This window comes from Eptesicus fuscus, chromosome 20 (genome assembly GCF_027574615.1).
Source record: "Eptesicus fuscus isolate TK198812 chromosome 20, DD_ASM_mEF_20220401, whole genome shotgun sequence".
Lineage (NCBI taxonomy): Eukaryota > Metazoa > Chordata > Mammalia > Chiroptera > Vespertilionidae > Eptesicus > Eptesicus fuscus.
In genome coordinates, this window is record NC_072492.1 from 48,393,411 (window position 1) to 48,406,793 (window position 13,383).

The following is a 13,383-nucleotide window of genomic DNA, read 5'->3' on the forward strand; positions in this document are numbered from 1 at the left end:
GTAGCTGGGACCATGGAAGGGGCTGGGAATGGGAGCCAGAAAGCCAGTGTGTTTCAGGATCTGTCATGGCTCCCAGGTCACCCAGAGCAGGACCGGAGCCGAGTTTCCCAGTGGGACCTGGGTCTCCTGGGTGCTGGGACCTGGGTCTCCATGCAGAGCTGGCGGGCAGCTCCGGGTCTGGGTGCCGGTCCTCCTCGGGGCCAGGAAGGGCGCTTTTCGCACTGGACCACATGGTGACCTGAGACAGGGGCGACCAGAGCTGGGTCTTGGTGGCTGCGGGCGGGAGAAGATGGTGGAGGTGCCAAGGTCGGCCTGAGCCTGGAGAGTGAGGAAGGGACGGAGCTGAGGCTTTGATTGGCCTGGTTACAGGCAGTCGATTCGTGTCTGGCCAAACGCAGAAGAGATTTATCACGACTGCTGAAAACACCTGGTGTCTGGTGGCCGAATCGCGGCTTCAGTGATTCAGGCTTTGTGTGGCCTCCAGCTTTGGGTCCCCTCCCCACCTGCGTTGGCCACGAAGGCTGTGACGGTGGGGACCTGGCACAGTTCTAATGAGCGGTGTTCTACTGTTGCTGAGGCCAAGGGTCAAGGGCTAAATCCATAACCTGTCTACCTGGGCCTCGGGCTGTGATGCTGCTTGCTCTCAAAACAGGCGCGGCGGGCAGGCAAAGAGCGGCTGTGCTCACCTCTCGGAGGATCCCCAAAGGACAGGGGGTGGGCGCTTGGGGGCTCTGGCTCTCGGCCGCCTGAGAAACCGGAGGAGGGGGTGCAGGAGAGCACAGGTGTGCTGGCCCCTTAGACTGACCCCCACGCTCAGCTCTGGGCCCTGAAGAGCTGGTCCCGTTCAGCAGCAGATTCCGTGTGGTTCTGACGGACAGTCCTTTCAGCACCTGCTGCTCCCGAACCCCTGCCCTGCAGCGTCTCCCTTGGATGAAGGATCAGGGTGATGCGGGTTTGCTGCCCGCCTCTCCTGACCTGGGCTTCCCAGAGCCTCAGGTTGCTCTCTCTTGGGTCCGGTTGAGCCCTGAGCAGTTAAACCAGCGGGACTGGGGTGGTTCTACCTGCAAAGCATCAGTGTAAGCGGGGAAGCAGGGCCTCGCCCCCTCCGGTGGAGAGGCTTCGTGTAGCCGTGGCTCTTGCCCCGGGGACTTCTCTGGAGGTGCCTGCTGGTGCGGTTTGGGGTTTCTGAGCGTCTGCGAAGCCAGAAGTGCCTCTGGGGCCTTAAGGCCGGGGCAGATTTTCCTCACCCTTCTGGGCCCTGGTGGGCAAGAAGCCAACCTCAGAGTGCGCGTGGGCGCCTCGGGTCCCTGTTCTCAAACAAGCCAGACCCATCCCCGCCGTCTCCCTGCTGGTGCCCGGGCACACTGGGTGCCCAGCCTCGCTCATGCTTTGAAGAAGGTTGGCAGAGCCCGCTTGCCCACCAGCCCTTCCTGAACTTCCCGGGGAAAGGGTGAAGGGCTTCCACCAAGGCCTTCCTCAGCCTCGGCCCTCGCACCGTGAGGCAGAAAAGCATGGCCATGGGGGAACGCTGACTGTCCCCGGGCCTGCGCCCCTCCTGCAGGGACCTGGGGTGGGTGAGTGGCTGTGGCAGTTGGGTAAGCGAGGCTGGGCATGGAGAGTAGGCTGGCTCAGCAGGCTGTGTCCTTGCCCAGGGCCAGCCTGTACGGGCAAGCATTTTTGGGGGCGGCATGTAATTACAAAACGCCTTACTTTTCCCTGCCGCGCTGTCTCTAATCGTTAGTCTGGAGCTGGTGCCCCTGGCCAGACACAACATGCGGGGGCGGACGTGCGCAGTCAGCTCTGCAGGCACCTCCCGCCTCCGCTGGCCCTGCCCAGAGCATCTGCCATCCTGCGGCCCAGCCCTCCCGCACCCAGGCCTGGACTGCAGCAGCCTCGGGTTCTAGGAACCTGGGGCAGAGCGCGCGCAAGTGGATGGCTGGGCAGGAGGAGGCCTGGGTTTGGGGTGGCGGGAATAGGCCGCAGGTGTCAGGACAGCCACACAGCAGAGGGAGATTGCTGAGTGCCCAGCTTCTAAAGCCTGGCGAGAGGAGGGCCACTGCCCAGGCTCGCAGGCGGCTCCTCTCAGCCTTCCCCTGGGTCCTCACTGCAGACCCAGCAGCACCCCGGGGGACCTGCAGCCCCTGGGACTTGGGGTTTGTCGGGCCTGGGGCCTGTCCTTTCTCCTGCCCACTCCCTGTCTTGTGGCGTGCAGTCTTGTTACCTCTGCAGGCCGGACCTCCCCTGCCTCCAGGCCGTTTCTGGAAGCTGGCGGAGGCAGAAACATCCTAGGAAGCTCACAGTTACCCAGGCTGGGGTGCGGCCGGGCCCCTGCCCGGAGCGCTGCGTCTTCCCGAGCTCAGATAAGCAGTTGTCCCCTCAGGGAAGAAGCAGCTCTCATCTTCCTCATCCCCCAAAGCCACAGGGAGAGTGGGCTTAGCTGAGCTCTAGGCAAGGGCTCGGGAAGTCTTTGGGCCAGGCTCCCTCTGGGGCCGGCCTCGGCCCTCAGGCCCAGGAAGCTGGCAATAGGCCAGGTGGGGGCTCCACTCTGCAGTAGGAAATGGCCCCCAGTTCAGCATCCTCTTCTCGTCCTGGAGATCTGTGTCCTGTGAGGAGCGAGGCTGCCAACACGGAGACGGGCAGGAGGAGGAAATCCAGAACGTTAGTGGGCAAAGCCAGGGCAGATCCAGGAGGGCAGATGGGGTGATGGGCATGGAGGTGGAGGGCAACAGGCCGAGGCAGCCAGGGCGTCGCCAGCCAGGTGACATTGGTCGGGCTCAGTAGATGACCCCCAGTCCCGGTCCTGGTGCCCCAGGCCTCGGGCTCCCCTCGCTCAGGACGTGTCCTGGTGGAAGCTCACGGTGCTGCTCTTCAGGTGGCCTTGAGATGGACTCACGCCCCCTCCAATCACTGCCTTTCCTGGGGAGGCCGGCTTGTGTTCCTAGGACCCGCCCCCCTCCCAGCTGGGGACCTGCGCATCGGAGGCTACCTGGGGCAGGCCTCACCCCCAGGAGTTCTGATTCAGTAGGTCTCGGGTGGGACCTGGACATCCACGTTGTTAAAAACTCCAGGTGTTGCCGAAACCGGTTTGGCTCAATGGATAGAGCGTCGGCCTGCGGACTGAAAGGTCCCAGGTTCGATTCCGGTCAAGGGCATGTACCTTGGTTGCGGGCACATCCCCAGTAGGGGGTGTGCAAGAGGCAGCTGGTTGATGTTTCTCTCTCATCGATGTTTCTAACTCTCTATCCCTCTCTCTTCCTCACTGTAATAAATCAATAAAATATATTAAAAAAAAAAAAAAAAAAACTCCAGGTGTTTCTGATACAGATCCTGGGTTGACAGCCCCTGATAAGGTGTCAGTGGGATCTGTGAAGCTACCTGTGTGCGCATTCATTCATTCAGTCATTCATCATTCACCATCCACTCAGCAAGTATGCGCTGAGCCGCCGCTGTGTGCTGGGCACTGTGTCAGCAGTGGGCGGGAGGGTGTGGAGGTGGAAGGAGTCAGTACCTGTTGTCCAGGAGCTAGGGGTCTAGTGGGAGAACCAGGCCAGGCAATCTAGAAGGACGGTTCTGAACGAGGCGGACCGTGAGCCAGGCTGCCCAGGGTGCTGTTGGATGCACACACACACACACACACACACACACACACACACACCCGTAAGCGCAGCCCTGGGTTTTGGGAACGTCTCCTAGAGCCGGTGATGTTTGAGTCTTGACAGAGAAGTAGCAGTTGTCTGGGGCGAGGAGTGTGTTCTTGGCTGAGAAAATACAAAGGTGTGTGCACAGGAGCGGGAGGCGCGGCTGCATCAGGAATGGCAGGAGGGAGGCTGGGGAAGCCGGCAGAGTGCGGGGTGAGCTCTGGGCTCTGACTGGATAGTAAAGGTCAGGGGTCAGGTGATGACACACGCCTACTCCGTGGGTGTTGCTGTTGGTTTGGACAAGGTAGAGGCTGAAGGTGGCAGTTGGGGGGGTGGGAAGGGGAGGCGGGGTCTGGACGAGGGGGATTCCAGCTCTGGCCTGGGTGCCTAGTGACATGGTGCCTGCGGGAGGGTGGCCTCGGGCGGAGGCCAGGAGGCGAGTTCAGGTTTTGGACATGTGGACTCAGGCGCCTGGGAAACAGCTGGGAGGCAGTTCAGTCCGGTCAGATGTGGCAGGATGGACTGTGGGGTAGATGGAGGGAAAACAACAGAGTCAGAGAAGGAGGAAACAGCAATGGGGGTTTCAAGCAGGAGAGAGGCGGGGCGGGGGTCACATGGACCGTAGGTCGTCCGCAGTGTCAGCCGGGGACCCTCCTGCCCACCATCCTCGGAGAGACGGGAGGAGGCGTAGCTGGTTCGCGGTCCTTTCTCGGGCACAGCTGCCTTTTTCCCCGAGATCGTGTCCTTCCTGGTGTTGTGTGTTGCAACCCCTCTTTTATGAAACGGTGGTTACGGAAGATGGGTTTTTCTCCCTAAATTTTCCTCTAGGAACAATGAAGTGCTAGTATCTCCCTGTTAGTCCCCCCCTCCCCATGCCCCCGCCCCCCCAATAATGGAATCTGAAGTGGCAGCGGTGAGGCAGACTGGGAGGGCAGCAGTGGCGGCATCTGAGTGGGCTGGGAGGTGCTGGTGGCAGTGGGGAGAAAGTCAAGTGAAAGGTGGGTCTGGGTCAGAAAGCACCGAGTATAGGAAGTTTTGTTTTAAACTTGGCTTTGAAGAGCAGGAGGCTGTGTACTTCACTGTCCTTTAGTTCAGTGGAGATTGGAACGGGCTTACACCCTGAGGGAAGGGCTAGCGGAGGAAGAGGGGAGGATTCGGGAGGAGGGAGGTGGGGCCTGGGATGGGAGAGACCTCCGGGGACATGCTGAGCGCTCTGGCTTCCCTGCAGGGCGAGCCCCCCTTGGCCCTGGGCCTGTCCACGCGGAAGGCCCTCAGCATCCTGAAGGAGCAGCTGGAGGCGGTGCTGGAGGGACACCTGAGGGAGCAGAAGAAGTGTCTCACCTGGAAGGTAGGCCCAGCCTGGCGGGGATGGCAGAGAAGCCTGGGGCCCATTCTCACGGCCCCGAGGCCCCACCGAGGCATCACTGACAATCCGGAAGAAGCCGGGCTTCCTTCCAGAGTGATGTCCTGACCCCTCCTGCTGCGGGAGCCCAGCCGGCTGGACCCAGCCAAGGCCAAAACGAGAAGACAGAGGCAGCCACGGGCTGGGTCGGCGGGTGTCGGGGGAAGGTGGCCCTTCCCACGTCCTTGTCCCGGCCTCTCACCCCTCGGCCCCTGTACCCCCCCCTCCAGGAGATGTGGCGGAGCAGCTTCCTGCACCACAGTAACCGCTGCTCCTGTTTCCACTGGCCGGGCGCCTCGCTCATGCTGCTGGCGGTGCTGCTGCTGCTGGGCTGCTACGGGGGCCAGCCGGCCGGCAGGTACGTGGCTCCTGCCTGGCCTCTCCTACCCCGGGCTCTGGGCCTTCCCTCTCCTGCCTCGGCCGAGTCTGCCGTCCCATGTCCCACCTAAGACATCCCAGGGGAGATGGGCTGCTCCCCCGGAACTGCCCCCACAGCCGGCGCCTGAGCTGTTTAGGGATCCTAGTCCCTTGGCTAGTTGGTGGCGGAACCAGGCTGGACACTCTTTCAGGAGGGACGGGGTGGGCTGTGACTGTGGAGTCCAGGGCCCTGTGTTGGCTGGGCTGGTGCGAGTAGCCCTCACCTTCCCGCCAGCCATGGGGTGGAGCTGGTGAACGCCTCGGCGCTGTTTCTCCTGCTGCTTCTCAACCTCATCCTCATCGCACGGCAAGATCGGCTGAAACGTCGGGAGGTGGAGTGGAGGCTCCGAGGGATCATCGACCGAATCCAAGGTGAGACCAAGGGTCAGGGGAAAGGTGCTTTGTGATGGGTCAGAGGAAGGACTCCCCTCCTGAGCCCCAGCACATAGGCGTTGCCTCTGGTCAGCATCCTGAGGGCTCTGGGCATCAGGCGAGTTAGCAGGATGCCCTGCGCTCCTTTGAGCAGGACAGTGAGAGCCGTGGGGCCGCTGTGGGGTCCGGGCAGGCAGGAAGGCTAACAGCAGCCCAGCGGGCTTGCCGGCTCGCCGTCCGTTGGGAGACTAACCGGGAAGACCCTCTCCCTTGGCAGGAGGACAGTCCAGGTTTTCTCTTCCACGTTGGCCCTGTCTGCTGGCTCTGGGCCGGGGGAGGTGGGATCATGGACCAGGGAAGCCTGAGATTCGGGGCTGGGAAGCGAGCCGGGAGCCCAGGGTGGGGCAGCCCAGCTCCTAAAGGAGAAGGGAACTGCGCAGGCAGGCGGGTTCCTGCTCATCCCGCCGCGGCCAGTGCTTCTGCAGCCCCGGCCGTGGGCGAGGACTGCGCCAGGCTCTTTGGAGACAGGGGTTCCTGCTTCCCGGAGTGTGTGGTCTTGAAGAGAACAGCATCTCCCTCATGAGACCTTCCTCTCCTGGGCAGCGGGGGTCGCAGTCCCGAGTGAGAACGTGGTATGATTCCTCATTGCAGCCTTGTAGGCACTGGGAGTTCAGCGGTGACCGGGAAAGATGGCCCTGCTCTCGGGGAGCTCGTCTTTGCTCAGGAACCATCAGTGGCTCCCTCTTGTTTATCAAAGCCGTTGTCAATGGCTTCCCAGAACCTCTGGCACAAGCTCTGACCTTTTTCTCCAGCCTCTTCTCTTGCTCCTCATCCTCACGTTAAAACCACTCCCCACTCCCCACTCCCCACTTCCCAGCCCACTGAGGACTTCCCTGCTCCAGTGCCTTTGTCCTGCTGTCCCTCGCCTGGCATGCTTTTCCCTCACAGTCTCCGGCCGACAGAAATCTCGCCATTCTTCAAGGCCGATCCTCAGCGCTCCCTCTTCCATGAAGCCACCTCTGATTGCCCCAGCTCTGTGCTCCTGCAGCTCCGGGACTTTCCCTAACACTCTTAGCCCGTGTGTTGGCCTTGTTCAGAGTTATCTGCCCATGTGTCTCACTCCCCCTCTTAGGTGGTGGCTCCTCAAGGCAGGGACTGTGTCCTCACCTTTGACCTTTGCATGGGGCTCAGCACACCCTCAGCAATGGTTGTGAAATGTATCTGAAAGGAACAAGGATACAGAGAATAAGAGCTTCGGTGTTCAGAGGAGGAAGTGCCTGGGCTGAGTGGTTAGGAACGAGGGGAAGTGTTGGAAAGGATGCGGGATTTCAGAGAGGCTTCACGTGTAGGCTAAGCTCTGTGGGGTGCGCTGGTGCCCTGGGTCAGGTGGTCTCCCTCTTTCCATTCTCGTCAGATGCCCTCAAGGATGGCAAGGAGATCAAGTGGCCAGATGCCATGTACCCCGACCTCCACATGCCCTTTGCACCGTCCTGGTCCCTGCACTGGGCCTACAGAGATGGACATCTGGTCAACCTGCCAGTTAGCCTGTTGGTGGAAGGAGACATCATAGCTCTGAGGCCCGGCCAGGAATCGTTTGCCTCTCTGAGGGGGATCAAGGTAGCGCGAGGCTTTTCTCTTCCCTGGAAATGCAGCGGGAGAGTCCACAGGCCGCGGTGGGAGGGTCCGAGTCTTGATCCTGAAGCTTCCGGGAGGCCAGCTCATAGCTTCTTGGGGAACAAAGAAGGGCTGGGACGTCTCTCCACCTTGTCCTATTCTTTCTTCTCTGATCCTCAAACCACCAGGAATCCAGTCCTACAGGCCCCACCCCAGCTGACGCTGCTAACTGATGGGCCCGAACCCCATGAGATGTCCCCACTTAGCTGGAGTTGTCAAGGAAGAGTGGCTCCGATAGCAGCCTTTCATCACCCCCCACCCCCCTCTGTCCCGGCAGGATGATGAGCACATCGTCTTGGAGCCCGGAGACCTGTTTCCCCCTTTCTCTCCCCCGCCCTCCCCCCGGGGAGAGCTGAAGAAAGGGCCACAGAACCCCCAGCAGCACCGGCTGTTCCGTGTCCTTGAGACCCCCGTGATTGACAACATCAGGTAGGGGTGCTGCCCTGCCTTTCTCCTGCTCCCCCCACCCCTGACCTCGCCTCTTCCCCCGTGCCTCTGTGAGCAGGGGGTCGGGGACAAAGAAGGAGCCTGTCCATTCTGAGGCCCCTTAGGCCAGGCCTCTCTGGAGGTTCCTCTCTTTAGCATCTTGTGAGCACTCTGGGCCCAGTGATTGCTCCCCTCCCAGGTCTAACTCTGAGGGCATGGCTCTGGAGGCCCGCACAGGCCACCCTCCCCGGGCCACCTGGCTGGGGCTGAGGAATCGGAGGGAATCGCAGGCCTCAGAGATGCTCAGTGAAGGTGCTCAGTGAAGGTGCGGGTCTCTGGCCTTGCCCTTGAGCATAGGGTCACCTCTTTCTGCAGGTGGTGCCTGGACATGGCCCTGTCCCGCCCCATCACTGCTCTGGACAACGAGAGGTTCACGGTGCAGTCGGTGATGCTGCACTACGCCATGCCCGTGGTCCTGGTGCGTGAGGGGGGGCGCCGGGGCAGGGGAGAGGGAAGTGGGGGAGCCTCAGGGCCAGCCCAGGTGAGTGTGTGAGTGGAGATGGGGGTCCCAGAGTGAGCCAGCCAGTGTCGGGGGGTGAGTGGGCAGAGGAAGGGGAGCCTCAGAGCCTGGGTTCTTCTCTGGGGTTGGGGGGTTAAGGCTGCACCTCTCCTCCTCCCAACAGGCCAGCTTCCTCATCACCAACGCCCTGCGCTTCATGCTGAACGCCCCCGGGGTCACGTCCTGGCAGTACACCCTCCTCCAGCTGCAGGTGACCACCTTCCTCCCTGCATGCTTTCCTCCTTCCCTGGTGGCCGCGTCCCCTCATGTTCCCTGGCTGTGCCTCCCCCTCTGCAGTCAGGGCCCTTAGGCTTCAGCTTAAGAACACCTGCTCCCCCTTCCTCCCTCCCTGCCCCGACAGCTGTCCTGTCCCCTCACCCCAGCCCTGCCCGCCCTCCCTGGGGCCAGCCGCTCTTCCAGAGCCCTCAGTGTGGCTCCCTCTCTCGCAGGTGAATGGCGTCCTGCCCATCCTCCCCCTGCTCTTCCCAGTCCTCTGGGTCCTGGCAACCGCCTGCGGAGAGGCCCGGGTCCTGGCCCAGATGAGCAAGGGCTCCCCCAGCTCTCTGGTAGGTTCTTCTGAGGCATCTGGGGGCACGTGCAAAAGGAACCGGGACGGGAACTACAGACGGAGTGGGCTCTGCCCCAGTGACCAGGGACAGGAGTGGGAGTGCGGGCCCCTTTGCACCCAGAAGAGCCTCCAGGCCAGGCCCCGGGGTGGGGAGTGCCTCGGCTCTCAGCACACAGGGGGACCGGGGGCTGCCCAGATGTTGGGAGCCCTGCTGGTGTGGGACCCCACCTGCCAGCTTGGAGGCCTGTGTGAGGGCAGTGTCCTCCCTGAGCTCCCCCTTCTCTCCGTGCAGCTGGCCAAGTTCTCGGAGGACACTCTCAGCAGCTACACAGAAGCCGTGTCCACTCAGGTACACTCACCGGGCCGATCCTGCCCCAGGTCCCTTCTGGAGCCCTGGACGCCCCACTTTATGACCTTCTAGCCTCCAGTGGGCTCTCAGAGCCCGAGTCCTCCTCCCACACGGGCAGTGTGTCACTACCCTGCCCGGACAAAGGCCTCCGCAGCCCAGCTTCCGGGTGCCCCTGGGCCGTTGCGTCGGGTGTCCCCAGCGGCTCTCTCCTGGGAAAGGTGGCCGAGTCCCAAACGGCCTCATGGCCTTTCTGCCACCAGGAAATGCTGCGCAGCATCTGGGGCCACTTCCTGCGGGTGATCCAGGGGACGTCGCCAACGCTGAGCCACAGCTCCAGCCTGCTGCACAGCCTGGGCTCCGTCACGGTGAGGCCCTGCGGGAGGCGAGGCCCGGCCTCGCAGGCCTGCTTCCTCTGCCCCTGGGTGCCTGTCTGCCACTCACCGGCCCCTGTCTCCCGCCACCTCTCCCTGCAGGTCCTGTGCTGTGTGGACAAACAGGGGATCCTGTCGTGGCCAAATCCCAGCCCAGAGACCGTGCTGTTCTTCAGCGGGAAGGTGGAGCCCCCGCACAGCAGCCACGAGGACCTGACGGATGACCTGTCCACCCGCTCCTTCTGCCACCCCGAGGTGGAGGAGGAGGTGCGGGGCCTCCGGGAGGGCGCAGGCTAAGGGAGAAGGAGGGTCTGCCTCTGAGCAGTGCAGGCGGAGCCCCCACAAGGCAGAGAGGGGACGTCAGCACCCTGCCTCCCTGGTCCGGGCAGCCATCGGGGCCCTGGTCTGAGGCCTGTACCCCTTGTCTCCTCAGCCCCACGAACGGGATGCCCTCCTGGCTGGCTCCCTGAACACCACGCTGCACCTGGCCAATGAGCAGGAGCGCGACGACTGGCCTGCTGACGGCCCCAGGGTCCCCGAGCCCTGCTCTCACCACAGAGGGCACGGCCACAGCAAACACCTGTCCGGCTCGAACGTGAGCTTCAGCAGGGACCCAGAGGGCTGTGAGGATGAGCCCGGCAAGGTGAGGGGGGCGGAGAGCAGCCCTCGGTCAGGCTCAGGGCGTCCAGCCTCCCCTGCTGCAGGGGCCCGAGGGGTGCAGCCAGCCTGGTGGGCGGCGCCTGAAGCACAGCCTCTCCGGTCCCCAGGCTTGGCCTGGCAGGGCACCTCCTGTGGCTTTGTCAGCCCTTGCCCCTCCCTGGATCTCGCTGCTGGTCATGGGTGCGGGGAGGCCCCTTCCTCCTAGGCACGGCCTGCCAGTGGCTCCCTCGGAAATACTTTCCCCGAGAAAAACCCTTCATTGTTTCCTCCTTGGTCTGCTCACCCTCTTCTTAGGTATTGCCCGTGTCTTACAAGATCTAGAAGCAGCCAGGAACTCAAGAAAGACAAGGAGGGGGTTTCTGGGAGGGATGGGGAAGCGTGAGCATGCTGTGGTGGGAAGGGGGGTCTTCTCTCAGGAGCACCCACAGCAGTCCCAGCCTGAGGCCCCCTGTTCCCTCCATGTCGCCCCCAGACGCAGCAGCCTGGGCTGGAGAGCGAGCCCTACGAGGCGGAGGACTTCGTGTGTGACTACCACTTGGAGATGCTGAGCCTGTCGCAGGACCAGCAGAACCCGCCCTGCATCCAGTTTGATGACTCCAACTGGCAGCTGCACCTCACCTCCCTCAAGCCCTTGGGCCTCAACGTGCTGCTGAACCTGTGCAACGCCAGCGTCACCGAGCGGCTGTGCCGCTTCTCCGACCACCTGTGCAACATCGCCCTGCAGGAGAGCCACCGCGCCGCGCTGCCCATCCACGTGCCCTGGGGTCTCTGCGAGCTCGCCCGCCTCATCGGTGCGTGGCCACCAACTCCAGACAGACCAGGCCCGGGCATGGCGTTTACCGAGATCGCCGGGAACCCTTTTAGCTCCTGGTCCTTCCCCTTGAACAGGCAGTGCTGTCTGACCGTGCTTCCCAATCTGGGGACAGAACTGGGTGGGGGGGGGAGGTGGAAGGGGCCAGCCAGCGTGGATTTCGTCCCATGAGGTGGAAGGGGGCGCGGGCGCAGTGGCTGGGCTTCCTCCCAGGGGCCCTGACTGCTGCCCTCCCGCTGCAGGCTTCACTCCTGGGGCCAAGGAGCTCTTCAAGCAGCAGAACCACCTGGCGCTCTACCGCCTCCCCAGTGCCGAGATGGTGAAGGAGAGCTCCCTGGGGAGGCTGTCCTGTGTCACCAAGCGGCGCCCCCCGCTCAGCCACATGATCAGCCTCTTCATCAAGGACACCACCACCAGTGAGCCTCCCGTGCTTGGCTCCCATCAGGACAAACCTTCCAGGAGCTTGGGCCAAGGCTCTGCCCTCCTCATCCCTTTTTGGGATGAGTAGATGAGCACCAGGCAGCTTCTTAAGACCTCAGACGTGGCAGGGAGTGGTTTGGGGAACCGGGCTGGGATGGTGGCGGTCACCGAGGATGGGACTGTCTGAAGGGTGGGCGGCTCAGTGCCTGCATTACAAGCCCAGCGGCGTTCTACACAGGCTCGCTACGGCGGGGCCTGGCCAGCTCCCTCCACCCCAGGCTGGCAGTGCTCCCTGTGAGGCAGCGTGAGCAGCAGGGGTGGCTTGGGGCACTGATGGTCCGGCCTTTTTGTTCACCCCCCTCAGGCACAGAGCAGATGCTGTCCCACGGCACCGCGGACGTGGTCTTGGAGGCCTGCACAGACTTCTGGGATGGAGCTGACATCTACCCTCTTTCGGGCTCCGACAGGTGGGTGAGGGGCCAGAGCGTTCGGCTCAGGCGGTCTGCCTGCCTGCTCACAGACATGGGGCGTCCCAGGACCACTCGCCTCACTTCCACCCTGCTTCCCTGGCAGAAAGAAAGTGCTGGATTTCTACCAGCGGGCCTGCCTGTCTGGCTACTGCTCCGCCTTCGCCTATAAGCCCATGAGCTGCAGCCTGTCCTCCCAGCTCAATGGCAAGTGCATCGAGCTGGTGCAGGCGCCGGGCCAGAGCAGCATCTTCACCCTGTGCGAGCTGCCGAACACCATCCCCATCAAGCTGGGCACCCGCCACAACAGCTGGAGCTCCGATGGTACCGTGCGCGGCCGTCCTGTGGGGGCCAGGAGCGGGGAGGGCTTCCCGGGGGCCGCGGAATCCATCGTAGCAGAGGGGACAGTGGGCACAGCCCTGGACCTGGAACGCCCAGGGGGGCAGTCACTGTCCGGTGACGTGGGGGAGTCCCGTGGTCTCCTGTATAAACTGGGTGCTCCCTCTGTCCTCCTCACGGGTTCCTTGTGACACTCCAGTGGGACAACGTACAGAAAATGGCTTTCTTTGGAAGTTATACAATAGCAGCGGTAGGGCATGAGCCTCTCTGAGCAGACAAAAGGCCAGGTCCCAGACCCTGCGGGAACCGAGGGACTCAGCTCCACTGACCCCCACCCTCCTCTCCGCCAAACACACGGGGTCTTAGGACCTGAGAGACGATGAATTGAAGCCGTTGCCAAGGGTAGGGCCAGCCCCCTGCCCAGACCAGGGCGGGGCTGCTGTCACTCGGTGGGACTGTCCCCGGACTGATGAGTGCCTTTCGTTGTCTTTTCTCTTGTGTCTGTTGGCTCCTCCGTGCGTCCCGGCTGTGTGCGTGCATGGCTGTGTGTGGTCCGCTGGGGCCTGTGTGCGCTTTGATTCGGGTGTGGCCTCTGTGTGTGTGGCCCTGGGCTGCCTCCTGGAATCTGCTGGTTCCCGGGTGTCCTGACTGGGCCGCGTCCTGGCTGGTCTTTGTGCCGTGTGCCTACCTGAAGAAGGGATCGGGGAGGTGCTGGAGAAGGAAGACTGCATGCAGGCCCTGAGCGGCCAGATCTTCATGGGCATGGTGTCCTCCCAGTACCAGGCCCGGCTGGACGTCGTGCGCCTCATCGACGGGCTGGTCAATGCCTGCATTCGCTTCGTCTACTTCTCTTTGGAGGATGAGCTCAAAAGCAAGGTGGGGAGAGCCACCCCCTCTGCCGCCACTGACC

The 13,383-nt window shown here is 62.9% G+C and overlaps 1 protein-coding gene across 1 annotated transcript in view; it reads left to right on the forward strand.

The window, feature by feature from the left end:
- The window catches only part of TMEM94 (transmembrane protein 94), a 30,751-nt gene that overhangs the window by 12,666 nt on the left and 4,702 nt on the right, over window positions 1-13,383 (forward strand). The window contains exons 3-19 of the mRNA XM_028130584.2: window positions 4,867-4,986; window positions 5,271-5,398; window positions 5,693-5,829; window positions 7,244-7,446; window positions 7,781-7,932; window positions 8,305-8,407; window positions 8,613-8,699; window positions 8,938-9,054; window positions 9,349-9,405; window positions 9,666-9,770; window positions 9,879-10,043; window positions 10,210-10,419; window positions 10,909-11,227; window positions 11,490-11,663; window positions 12,032-12,134; window positions 12,241-12,458; window positions 13,168-13,349. Coding sequence (XP_027986385.2) covers window positions 4,867-4,986; window positions 5,271-5,398; window positions 5,693-5,829; window positions 7,244-7,446; window positions 7,781-7,932; window positions 8,305-8,407; window positions 8,613-8,699; window positions 8,938-9,054; window positions 9,349-9,405; window positions 9,666-9,770; window positions 9,879-10,043; window positions 10,210-10,419; window positions 10,909-11,227; window positions 11,490-11,663; window positions 12,032-12,134; window positions 12,241-12,458; window positions 13,168-13,349 — 2,580 coding nt within the window. The remainder of the gene's footprint in view (window positions 1-4,866; window positions 4,987-5,270; window positions 5,399-5,692; window positions 5,830-7,243; window positions 7,447-7,780; window positions 7,933-8,304; window positions 8,408-8,612; window positions 8,700-8,937; window positions 9,055-9,348; window positions 9,406-9,665; window positions 9,771-9,878; window positions 10,044-10,209; window positions 10,420-10,908; window positions 11,228-11,489; window positions 11,664-12,031; window positions 12,135-12,240; window positions 12,459-13,167; window positions 13,350-13,383) is intronic.